This window comes from Heptranchias perlo, chromosome 5, assembly GCF_035084215.1.
Source record: "Heptranchias perlo isolate sHepPer1 chromosome 5, sHepPer1.hap1, whole genome shotgun sequence".
Taxonomy (NCBI): Eukaryota; Metazoa; Chordata; class Chondrichthyes; order Hexanchiformes; family Hexanchidae; genus Heptranchias; species Heptranchias perlo.
The window spans coordinates 58,996,909-59,009,702 of record NC_090329.1 but is presented as its reverse complement, the minus strand read 5'-3'; the positions used below and the strand labels follow the sequence as shown (position 1 = coordinate 59,009,702).

Genomic DNA, 12,794 nt, shown 5'->3' with positions numbered 1-12,794 from the left:
CCACCTAGAAGGACAAGAGCAGCAGGTACATGGGAACAACACCACCTGCATGTTCCCCATCCAAGTCACACACCTTCCCGACTTGGAAATATATCGCCGTTCCTTCGTCGTCGCTGGGTCAAAATCCTGGAACTCCCTTCCTAACAGCACTGTGAGAGAACCTTCACCACGGACTGCAGCGGTTCAAAAAGGCGGCTCACCACCACCTTCTCAAGGGCAATTAGGGATGGGCAATAAATGCCGGCCTCACCAGCGACGCCCACATCCCATGAACAAATAAAAAAAATACGAAGAAATATTAAGCACAGGAATTTTGTTACGGCACAAAATTGCACAGATTCAAAATAGCCAATGGTAATGCAGTTTTGTTTTTAAAAGTTTTATTTATAAGGCAACTCTGCAAATAAATACAAGTCCTCAGAATGGAAGAGAATCATAAAGCAGACTTTTTGGTCATATTATGCTAAGCACTCACCATAAAATAGAAATACACATAAAATACAGTTTTATAACAGGTGGTCATTTATTAGTCGTCTTCACTGGAAGGAGAAGCTAGCACTGGGGAGGCCTCCACACCACTGACTGACAAACTTCAAAACATCTTGACACTCGGGACTGTGAGTTGTCTGGAGATGGAATAAAGTATATAATAATTACAAAATGAAATGGATTGACTACCACTGCCCGAGACATAAATCAGGATGTTTAAATGTGAATTCTTAATTATTGTTGATATTTTCTAGTAAACATCTGCACAAATGATTTTGCTTCCAAGACCCCTTTTGTGTAAGTACTTTAAACAATGTGATCTTCCCATATAGTTGTACAAGTGAAAACATCAGATTTAGGAACTCAAGATAAACAGTCACTACCTCTGAAGAGGTCAAATATGTGCTTCCTGTTAGAACTGCTATTGGCTGAAACATTTGTTCTAATTTTTAACCGAGCTATTGCTCTCTCCTGAATTAATCATGTACAGCAGCCTAATTATCAAGACTAGATTGCGTTTTATTTAATTTCGTACTGGACTGAGAACAGGAACTGAATTAATATAAATCGCAGTAAGTACGAGTTCAAATCTCGAGACCCACTCCACATTTTATGATAACTACTTACTGCTTTCTGAGACAACACTTCACCTAACTTGAATACCTTCGAACATGGTGTAGTCACTTACTTTCACTGCCATGAGGAATTTGTTCCAGTCATCTTTGTTTGCTGCTTTTCCAGGTTTTTTGAATTCAATTTTGTTACGAAGTACTGGATAACCTAAGTCATCATAAAAGAAATGGTTACTCAGTATATGAAAATGATTAGCTTACTTGACATACTGTTCTGAACATTTTGTGGTAATCTATTTGTAGATATATCATGATGTGCATAGTGGCAAAAGGATCCAATGTTCCCTTAGGCTTTTAGTCAAAATATTATTTCTGTATAAATCACCAATGACGTGGTGGGTATATGCACCACACGGTGTGGTATTGAGCCATTTAGGTCATAGGTTCAATTACTGGTCTCCGATGAGTTGGCTGATCTCAGCCATGATAGCAACAAGCCATTACAATTAGCCTTTCTATCCCTGGGTTAAAGTGAAGTAAAATAAATGCCCAGGTTCTCTGAGGACAGCATCAGCTTTTGTTGTGTTGTCCCCAGACCAAACTCAACAAACAAAAAAGTATACTTGGGTGGTGACCTGCCCGTGTTGGACCTATAACTGAGTAGAGTCACTACATCCCAGACAGGAGGCGTAAGGAGTGAAACCTTCAAGAGATAAAGTAGGCATAGGCAAACAGTGTTTTTGGCTAGGGCAAGAGGAAGATGTTTGCCATCATTATTGCAGGCACCAAGAAGCTAGCACCCAAGGGCAAGAATATGGCGAACTGAATTAATTAAAGTCATCACACTGTTCACTTTGCATTAACAGTCATCGACAGACACAGATCATTCTCTCCCCCCCCCACCCCCCACCTTTTTGGTTGACAGACACAGGTCATTCCTCCTCCTCCCCCACCTTTACATATGCAGATGTGACTGACTTTAATTAAATCTTAAGAACATGAAAATATGAGAATGTATGAAACATGAAAAAGCTATTTCGGCCCATCAGGCCCATTCCTTCTAAAGGACATATACAATTTACAGTAGCAGACTCTGCTCAACCCACTCAGTTTCTCAAGGGAAATAACCAATGATATATAAACCTCCAAGAATATAAAGTCTTGTGATTTTTTTTTTCCTGAGCCCCCTCCCCTGCCTCCCAGAGTAATAAATCAAAACTCCAGAATAATAATCCAACTCTGCAACCCAGTTACAACAACTCTAACCAGTTGAATTCTACAGGTGATTCATCCAGCAATACATGTTCCATAGATAATCTGTGTTTATCATTATTCTTGTAATCTTTAATCTGCTCCAAAAAAAAGCATTATCTAGCTCTTTTTTCTCAGTTTCCTCCCCATCTCCTCTTTTTTTCTTCCCTCCTCTATTAAAGATACTAACTCTTGCTGGTGAACCTTCTATTGGCACTTGCAGCCATCCAGCAGCTTTCCCATGTTTGCACCTAGACAGTCAGCATCAGCAAGTTATGTGACCAAGTAAGGCCTCTAGGCCCAAACGTCACACTTGCAATACGGGCTAAGACACATTATTGAGACACAGCAGACTTTTACTATGCTTTTAACCCCGGTTATAATTGCAGGAGGAGTGCTTAATGGATGCAAAAGGGTAGATAAGTGTTCCATTTCCCAGCATTGTCATCCCATAATTTGATGCGACAAATAATTAATCTCCAGCTGTACTTATTATCATTAAAAAAATACCTGTTATTATACAAGGAAGAGAACGGATTCCAGTATTTATAGCCACTAAAGAGGCTTCATAAGTGTCTCGTTCATCTGTTGGTAGGACCTGCTCAACTCGCTGGTCCATAGACACGGTAAGAACCCAGTCCCTAATTTCCTCACGCTTATCTTCCTGAAAAAAAAAAGAATCTCTAATTGCATTGCTATGTAAGGAACTGTGAAAGGAAACAAGTTAAGTTGGAGCAAAACTACTGCTAGAAAAATGAGTTCCAGAAAGCCCCAGCATTTAAGTTTCTGATCAGCCGCAGTTATCTCAGAACATCGGGCAATTTAAAAATTAAATAAATATGGTTTCCATTTTTGAAAAACCTACATGGAATAATATTCTGATCAAAACTACTGTCATTTGAAGTTCTGATGAGACTTCAGTGAGAAAATATATTAAAATAAATGGCTGAAACTTTCAGCCTGTAGTATGGGTAAGCTCTTATAGAAGTGATCTCGAGCATGAAATAATACACCTAGGTCGCTCCATTTAGAACATATTCTCATTATTAACTGTCAACTGTAGTAAAGGAAGATTAACACATAATTGGGAGGGGAATATTAACTTAGAGTGATGAAAGTTCAAAGACTGCAATACATATAAGCACCAGATGAGCCAGGTAATGTGAAAACATGTTAATGGCATAATTGTGTATGGGTAGGAGCCACTCAGAATATGGGAACATTTACAGGTATAAATAAATAGCAAATCAACTCAGAGACATTCACTTCAGTGAAGGGATTTCATCAATGACCAAGGATGAGTTCTGAAGACATTTCAAACTCCAAATGGAGTCACTGTAAATCTTTTTCTTCCCCAGTTTATCCAAATTTATATGTCAGCGACTTCAAATACTGTTCAACTTAGGGGCTTTTGAATAGGGTTCTGTAGTTCAAAAACAAACTAAGGCTTCACTAAAAAAGCAACAACCCGTTAAGAAACTCAAATCCAAAATACAGATTTAGCATTCAAATTTGGAATCACATGATAATATTATTGCCAATGGACACAACACATATAGACAGACTTATGACATTCTGTTTGAACTTACTGGAACGTGCTGTTTTACAGGGACAGGTATTTCAAATGGAATATCTGTATCTTGAAAATCAGAATGATCAAGTGCATCAAGATTCCCTTCCTCAATCGCCTGTAAACATAAGATGTGCAAGAACATTACGATAGTCTTTAGTCAGCACTTCGAAGACTATTTGGTTTACAGGGCTTATTGACTCTGTGTTTTAACTTCCTAAATACAACTTTTTAAAGCATTTTCCATTCTAATTTTAAAAGCAATCAAACAGCAGATTGACTCTACCCGTGGTGGGGCTTTAATACTGAGCATTATTCAGGATGACACGATGATGCAGCTTGTTGGAGGGTAGATGCACAACATAATGGTACTGGGAATGCTGGTTCAATCCCTGTATTTCTCAGTTCCAAATCTTAACCATGGGATTGTGGGATTGATGCCAGACGAGGGGCAAGTGCTTGCCTAAGGCAAGAGGGAAAACTAGAGAATTTGTCTTCTGATAGCTTGTTCAAAGTAGCACTGATGGATGCCTGAAAGCAGGTCACCTTCTCAAACACAGATGATGCCTAGGAGAGACACATTAGGGTGACTCATACCTGCACATAAAAAAATGGCTGAATGTTATTCAAACATAATAAGTGTCTTCAGAATATTCTGCACAAACTGAACAAACTCAGTTTAGTTTTAGCCTTTTTAGGTTACCAGCACCATGCATCATTGCCCCAATCCACTGGCCCATCACTCTGCAGTATAATGTGTAGTGTGCAAAATTTGTAGCGCATCTTTAAGGAGAGAACAGGGGCAGTCAATATTAATGCATCAGCAAAACAATTTTATTAACTTTTTGTTGACCCACTTAGTCTTAATAGTAACCCAGCAGCAGCTATTAACTAAACAGAGTTTAAAAAACAGATGGGGTGAGGGGAGTGTGGTCTGGAAAATCCCAATGGCTTTAGTGCCGATTTGCCCCAGACTTAATTTTTTTTATGATCCAGAGGAGTTAAGTAAATTACTTTTTTTTAAAAACAGAACAGTTAATCAGGAGCAACAGAGCAACAAGATTGGTGACACCATATCGCACCCAACTTGCTGGTCTGAAAACATCAAATCTTCCTTGGTCTCCCACTCACAGGAAGTGAAACAATGTTATTAGGGAGCAGGGTGGTCCCATCATCCATTGCTTTGTAAAACTGATCTGTTCTGAACAACAGTATCAAGACAGACACAAAAGGATAATGGGGAGGGATTTCAGGAGCAGAGACGGGAGATCCAAGGAAGCACTGAACACAAAGATATACATGAGTAGCAACGTTAACTCATTTTACATATATGTGAACTGCAGTCAAAAGGTTAACTTATTTGCACGAATTAAGTTATGCTTAATTAGCATCACTCATTAATTCATTCATTATCTCAACCCTAATGCATAGTGACTTCTGTAAAGACAGGGGCCTCAAAATGCACTGGGTGGGATCCGGGCAGTTATGCTCAGATTATGCCCGCCGTAGAATTCTGCTGTTCCCCCACCAAAGCTCAGGGCGAGGAGTTTGCAGGAGCTCCCCCACCAAAGATCCAGAAACACAGGCATACGATGTCTGGCCCAGAGGGATGCCAGGTTCCTCTGGTGAAAGTGGTAGTTGGTGCCTCAGGGGCCACTTAAAACATATTAAAAAAAATTCCCTGCGATTCTCCCACCTGACCCAAACCTGGACCTCTCCCCCAGCGGGTCCACTTTGCACCCCTCAGGAGATCAGTATACCTCATTTCAGTTGGTATACTGGCCTCTAACCATATACTTGGTCTCATTGAGGGAGTTCCCACTCTCAGCCCCATCCCCTCTGTTTCAGTAGCCTCATTGGTGGTGGAACCTGTGTCCACCCAAACAAGGCCACTAGAAACTCCAACATAAGGCCAGGATCTGGTGCACCCAGGTCCTGGCGCAGCTTCTGGCTAATATGACAGTAGTCCACTGGAACAGCCAAATAAATTCACTGTCAGAAAATGTTAGGAATACAAATATTAGGTTTATGAATGTAATGCTTTTAATGCCACTTCTTTCCTCTTACATTTGCTGACTTGCAGAGTAAAAAAAATACAGTAATCATAATAAATTGAAATTAGAAGATTGGAGCACTTACGTCACTAAGATCCAGGAAACGATTCAGGAATATAAAAGCCATGTTCTCCCAACCAATTGCCTGTTTTATTATGGAAAAAACATGGTGCTCAATTTTCAAAGTAAAAAACAGGTGTTTTGGGGGTGGGGGGGGGACATTAAAAATTGCCACCATTTCAGACCCGCCCCCAACCCGCCCATTTCCGGTTTTCACTGGGGCGGGTGCCGCTCCCAGGAGTGGGTTGGGCTTTAAAACCTTTCAAGGAGGCTTCAGGCCTCCAGTTTTCCTCGAATTCCCAATTTCAACTCCGGGGTGGGGGGGCCGAGATTATCGGGCCTTCTGTTTCATGCCTCGTGAAAGGAAGCGAGAAGGCCCGAGACAAACAGGTAGGTGCCTAGAAAGGCACAGCTTGTGGGCCCGGAGGAGTGCTTCCTCCAGGCACAACAAGCCTACCTGCACCGATCCCCCAACGATCGCGGACACCCGACCCCCGCTCGCGGAAACCCCCAACCCCCCGATCGCAGACCCCCGATCACGATCCTCCCCCCGACCCTCCCCCCCCCCCACTTCGATCCTCCCAACCCTGATCCATGATCCTTCGCCCCCACTCCAATCCTCTGACCTCGGACCCCTGATCCTCCCCCTCAACGATCGCAGACCTCCACGATGACCCCCGATCCCCACAACCCCAGTGACCGACCCCTGATCCCACCCCCCATTACTCACGACCCCATGCCAACCCATACAAACAAAGACTTACCTGCATACTTACCTGAAGACGTCCTCTCCCTGGCTGGTCTCCCGTCCAACTGAGACCAGCCTGTCAGTCGGACGGGAAACCGACAAAAAAAAACACGTCCTTACGGCAATCAATACTAATGGGTTTCCCAACCTCAATTTGAACACCCCGCCCCCTTCCCGGCTTGGTTTTAAAATTGAGCCCATGATCTCTTAGTTCACTGAAGCATAACTGCTAAGTTACCAAAATTGCATGGATGTCAAAACCTGGGGACTATTAGGAGAAAGTTTTGAAGAGTACTTTAATATCCCATTCGGTTTTGTGACCGGCTGCTATTCTTGCTCCAGAGACTGGCTGCCATTAAATTCACAGGGCTATCTCAGCCCCACATCCAATCTACTCTAACAATGAATCATTGAGATAGCATCAGTTTTAGTGACATTAATTGACAGAAATACAAAAAAGTTCAAATTACGATCAGTTGCTGAACAGAAATTAAACTTACAAAATAAAAACCTTACTGCTTAAATTCCAAATAGCAGCCCTTAGGTGTTTTGTTACCTCAAATGTCCACTGCTTTGCCGCAGAAGTTTATGCTCCTGGAAGTTTTGTATTTCTATAAAGTTAAAGAGTTAAAACAACAACAACAACTTGCATTTATATAGCACCTTTAACGTAGTAAAACGTCCCAAGGCGCTTCACAGGAGCGATTTTCCAACAAAATTTGACACCGAGCCACATAAGGAGATTTTAGGGCAGGTGTGACCAAAAGCTTGGTCAAAGAGGTAGGTTTTAAGGAGCGTCTTAAAGAAGTAGAGAGAGGTAGAGAGGTAGAGAGGTGGAGAGGTAGAGAGGCGGAGAGGTTTAGAGAGGGAATTCCAGAGTTTAGGGCCTAGGCAGCTGAAGGCACGGCCGCCAATGGTGGAGCGATTAAAATCGGGGATGCGCAAGAGGCAACAATTGGAGGAGCGCAGCAATCAGAGGGCTGTAGGCCTGGAGGAGGTTACAGAGATAGGGAGGGGCGAAGCCATGGAGGGTTTCAAAAACAAGGATGAGAGTTTTAAAATCGAGGTGTTCCCGGACCGGGAGCCAATGTAGGTCAACGAGCACAGGGATCATGAGTGAACAGGACTAGTTGTGAGTTAGGATACGGGCAGCAGAGTTTTGGATGAGCTCAAGTTTATGGCGGGTGGAAGATGGGAGGCCGGCCAAGAGAACATTGAAATACTCTAGAGGTAACAAAGGCATGGATAAGGGTTTCAGCAACAGATGAACTGAGGCAAGGGCAGATAGGGGCGATGTTACGAAGGTGAAGTAAATGGTCTTGGCGTTCGAGCGGATATGTGGTCGGAAGCTTATCTCAGAGTCAAACAAGATGCCAAGGTTGCGAATAGTCTGGTTCAGCCTCAGGCAGTGACCAGAGAGGGATGGAGTCAGTAGCTAGGGAATGGAGTTTGTGGCGGGGACTGAAGACAATGGCTTCGGTCTTCCCAATATTTAATTGGAGGAAATTTTTGCTCATCCAGTACTGGATGTCAGAAAAGTAGTGGAGGGATGGTGGTGAGGTGGAGCTGGATGTTGTCAGTATACATATGGAACCTGACGTTGTGTTTACGGATGATGTCCGTTCAAGAACGGTCTCCGTGGATTGGAAGGTAGTACGTGTAACTCCGCTATTCAAGAAAGGAGGGAGAGAGAAAACAGGGAACTATAGGCCAGTTAGCCTGACATCAATAGTAGTGAAAATGCTAGAAACTATTATTAAGTAGTAACAAGGTGCATAGAGAATCAAAATATGATTAGGCAGAGTCAACATGGTTTTATAAAAGGGAAATCGTTTTTGACAAATCTATTAAGAGTTTTTTTGAGGGTGTAACTAGCAGGATAGATAAAGGGGAAGCCGTGGATTTTCAAAAGACATTCGATAAGGTGACACACAAGAGGATGTCACAAAACATATTTGAAAGTTCTTTATCTGAATGCACATAGCATTCGTAACAAAATGGACGAGTTAACGGCACAAGTAACTACGTATGGGTATGATCTTGTGGCCATTACAGAAACATGGCTGCAGGGTGACAACGACTGGGAATTTAATATGCCAGGGTATTTAACAATCAGGAAGGACAGGCAGGAAGGAAGGGGAGGTGAGGTGGCTATGTTAATAAAGGAATAATACAGAGAAATGATATTGGGACAAAGGATCAGGACAATGAAACAGTTTGGGTAGAGATAAGGAATAATAAGGGGAAAAAAAACTAGTGGGCGTAGTATATAGGCCTCCTAATAGTTGCAACTCTGCTGGAAGAAGTATTAATCAGGAAATAGTCGGGGCATGTAATAAGGGAACAGCTATAATTATGGGGGATTTTAACTATCATATTAACTGGACAAATCAAATTGGGCAGGGCAGCCTTGAGGAAGAGTTTATTGAGTGTATTAGGGATGGATTTCTTGAGCAGTATGTAACTGATCCTACAAGGGGGGCAATCAACCTTGGACCTGGTCCTGTTTAATGAGCCAGGATTAAGTAATCATGTCCTATTTAAGGATCCCCTTGGAATGAGTGACCATAACATGGTTACATTCCATATCCAATTAGAGGGTGAGAAGGTTGGTTCTCAAACAAGCGTACTGAGCTTGAATAAAGGAGACTATGATGGTATGAGAGCAGAATTGATTAAAGTGGACTGGGAAAATAGATTAAAGGGTAAGACGGTACATGAGCAATGGTGTTCATTTAAGGAGTTATTTTACAACTTTCAAAACAAATATATTCCACTGAGGAAAAAAGGGTGTAAAAGAAATGACAGCCATCCGTGGCTAAGTAAAGAAATTAAGGATAGTATCCGACTAAAAACAAGGACACATAAGGTAGTCAAACTTAGTGGGAGGATAGAAGATTGGGAAGTCTTCAAAAGACAGCAAAAAGTAACAAAAGGATTGATTAAGAAAGGGAAGATAGATTATGAAAATAAATTAGCAAAAAATATAAAAACAGATAGCAAGAGATTCTACAGTTATATAAAAAGAAAAAGGGTGGCTAAGGCAAATGTAGGTCCCTTAGAGGATGAGACCGGGAAATTAATGGTGGGAAACATGGAGATGGCAAAAATGCTGAACAAATATTTTGTTTCAGTCTTTACGGTAGAGGATACTAAGAATATCCCAACACTGGACAAACAGGGGGCTCTGGGGGGGGGGGGGAGGAGCTAAATACGATTAAAATCACTAAGGAATTGGTACTTAGTAAATTAATGGGACTCAAGGCGGATAAATCCCCTGGACCTGATGGCTTACATCCTAGGGTCTTGAGGGAAGTGGCAGTAGGGATTGTGGATGCTTTGGTAATAATTTTCCAAAATTCTCTGGACTCGGCAAACTGCTAATGTAACACCCTTATTTAAAAAGGGTAGTAGGCAGAAGGCTGGAAATTATAGACCAGTTAGCTTAACATCTGTGGTGGGTAAAATTTTGGAGTCTATTATTAAGGAGACAGTAGCGGAACATTTGGATAAACATAATTTAATAGGACAAAGTCAGCATGGCTTTACGAAGGGGAAGTCATGTCTGACGAATTTGCTTGAGTTCTTTGAGGACATAACGTACAGGGTGGATAAAGGGAACCAGTGGACGTAGTGTATTTGGACTTCCAGAAGGCATTCGACAAGGTGCCACATAAAAGATTATTGCTCAAGATAAAGAATCACTGGATTGGGGGTAATATTCTGGCATGGGTGGAGGATTGGTTATCTAACAGGAAGCAGAGAGTTGGGATAAATGGTTCATTCTCGGACTGGCAACCAGTAGCCAGTGGTGTTCCGCAGGGGTCGGTGCTGGGTCCCCAACTCTTTACAATCTATATTAACGATTTGGAGGAGGGGACCGAGTGTAACATATCAAAGTTTGCAGATGATACAAAGATGGGAGGGAAAGTAGAGAGGAGGACATAAAAAACCTGCAGGGGGATATAGACAGGCTGGGTGAGTGGGCGGAGATTTGGCAGATGCAATACAATATTGGAAAATGTGAGGTTATGCACTTTGGCAGGAAAAATCAGAGAGCAAGTTATTGTCTTGATGGCAAGAGACTGGAAAGTACTGCAGTACAAAGGGATCTGGGGGTCCTAGTGCAAGAAAATCAAAAAGATAGTATGCAGGTGCAGCAGGTGATCAAGAAGGCCAACGGAATGTTGGCGTTTATTGCTAGGGGGATAGAATATAAAAACAGGGAGGTATTGCTGCAATTATATAAGGTATTGGTGAGACCGCACCTGGAATACTGCATACAGTTTTGGTGTCCATACTTGAGAAAAGACATACTTGCTCTCGAGGCAGTACAAAGAAGGTTCACTCGGTTAATCCTGGGGATGAGGGGGCGGACATATGAGGAGAGGTTGAGTAGATTGGGACTCTACTCATTGGAGTTCAGAAGAATGAGAGGCGATCTTATTGAAACATATAAGATTGTGAAGGGGCTTGATCGGGTGGATGCGGTGAGGATGTTCCCAAGGATGGGTGAAACTAGAACTAGGGGGCATAATCTTAGAATAAGGGGCTGCTCCTTCAAAACTGAGAGGAGGGGAAACTTCTTCATTCAGAGGGTAGTAGGTCTGTGGAATTTGCTGCCCCAGGAAGCTGTGGAAGCTACATCATTGAATAAATTCAAAACAGAAATAGACAGTTTCCTAGAAGTAAAGGGAATTAGGGGTTACGGGGAGTGGGCAGGAAATTGGACATGAATTTAGATTTGAAGTTAGGATCAGATCAGCCATGATCTTATTAAATGGCGGAGCAGGTTCGAAGGACCGATTGGCCTACTCCTGCTCCTATTTCTTATGTTCTTAATATTAGGGCTCATGGGATTGGGGGAATATATTAGCATGGATTGAGGATTGGTTAACGGACAGAAAACAAAGAGTAGGAATAAACAGGTCATTTTCGGGTTGGCAGGTTGTAATTAGTGGGGTGCCGCAAGGATTGGTGCTTGGGCCTCAGCTGTTTACAATATATATCAATGACTTAGATGAGGGGACTGAGTGTAACGTATCCAAGTTTACTGATGATACGAAGCTAGGTGGGAAAGTAAGCTGTAAGGAGGATGCAAAGAGGCTGCAAAGGGATATAGACAGGTTAAGTGACTGGGTGAGAATTTGGCAGATGGAATATAATGTGGGGAAATGTGAAATTATCCACTTTGGTAGGAAGAATAGAAAAGCAGAATTTTTTTTTAAAAAGGTGAGAGACTAAGAAATGTTGGTGGTCAGAGGGATTTGGGTGTCTTTGTACACGAATCACAGAAAGTTAACATGCAGGTACAGCAAGCAATTAGGAAGGCAAATGGTATACTAGCCTTTTCTGCAAGGGGGTTGGAGTATAAGAGCAATTATATAGGGCTCTGGTGAGACCGTACCTGGAGTACTGTGTACAGTTTTGGTCTCCTTACCTAAGGAAGGATATACCTGCCGTAGAGACAGTGCAATGAAGGTTCACTAGATTGATTCCTGGGATGAGAGGGTTGTCCTGTGAGGAGGGATCGAGTAGAATAGGCCTATATTCTCTGGAGTTTAGAAGAATGAGAGGTGATCTCACTGAAACGTATAAAATTCTTAGAGGGCTTGACAGGGTAGATGCTGAAAGGCTGTTTCCCCTGGCTGGAGTGCCTAGTCTCTAGATAAGAGGTTAGCCATTTAGGACCGAGATGAGGCAAAATATCTTCACTCAGAGGGTTGTGAATCTTTGGAATTCTCTACCCCAGAGGGCTGTAGATGCTCAGTCATTGAGTACATTCAAGATTGAGATCGAAAGATTTTTGGAGTCTAAGAGAATCAAGGGATATGGAAATAGGACGGGAAAGTGGAGTTGAGGTAGAAGTTCAGCCATGATCTTATTGAATGGCGAAGCAGGCTAAAGGGGCCGTACGGCCCACTCCTGCTCCTATTTCTTACGTTCTTATGTCACCAAGGGGCAGCATGTCGATGAGAAATAGGAGGGGGCCAAGATAGATCCTTGGGGGACTCCAGAGATAACGGTGCGGGTGCGGGACCGGGAAGAGA

The 12,794-nt window shown here is 42.4% G+C and overlaps 1 protein-coding gene across 1 annotated transcript in view; it reads right to left on the bottom strand.

Moving 5' to 3' along the window:
- Positions 1–363: 363 nt before the first annotated feature.
- The window catches only part of ift172 (intraflagellar transport 172), a 139,442-nt gene continuing 127,011 nt past the window's right edge, over positions 364–12,794 (bottom strand). The window contains exons 44-48 of the mRNA XM_067984452.1: positions 6,022–6,081; positions 3,902–4,000; positions 2,823–2,976; positions 1,178–1,269; positions 364–626 (exon numbers count right to left, since the gene is read on the bottom strand). Of these exons, the coding sequence (XP_067840553.1) occupies positions 537–626; positions 1,178–1,269; positions 2,823–2,976; positions 3,902–4,000; positions 6,022–6,081 (495 nt within the window). The 3' untranslated portion in view covers positions 364–536. The remainder of the gene's footprint in view (positions 627–1,177; positions 1,270–2,822; positions 2,977–3,901; positions 4,001–6,021; positions 6,082–12,794) is intronic.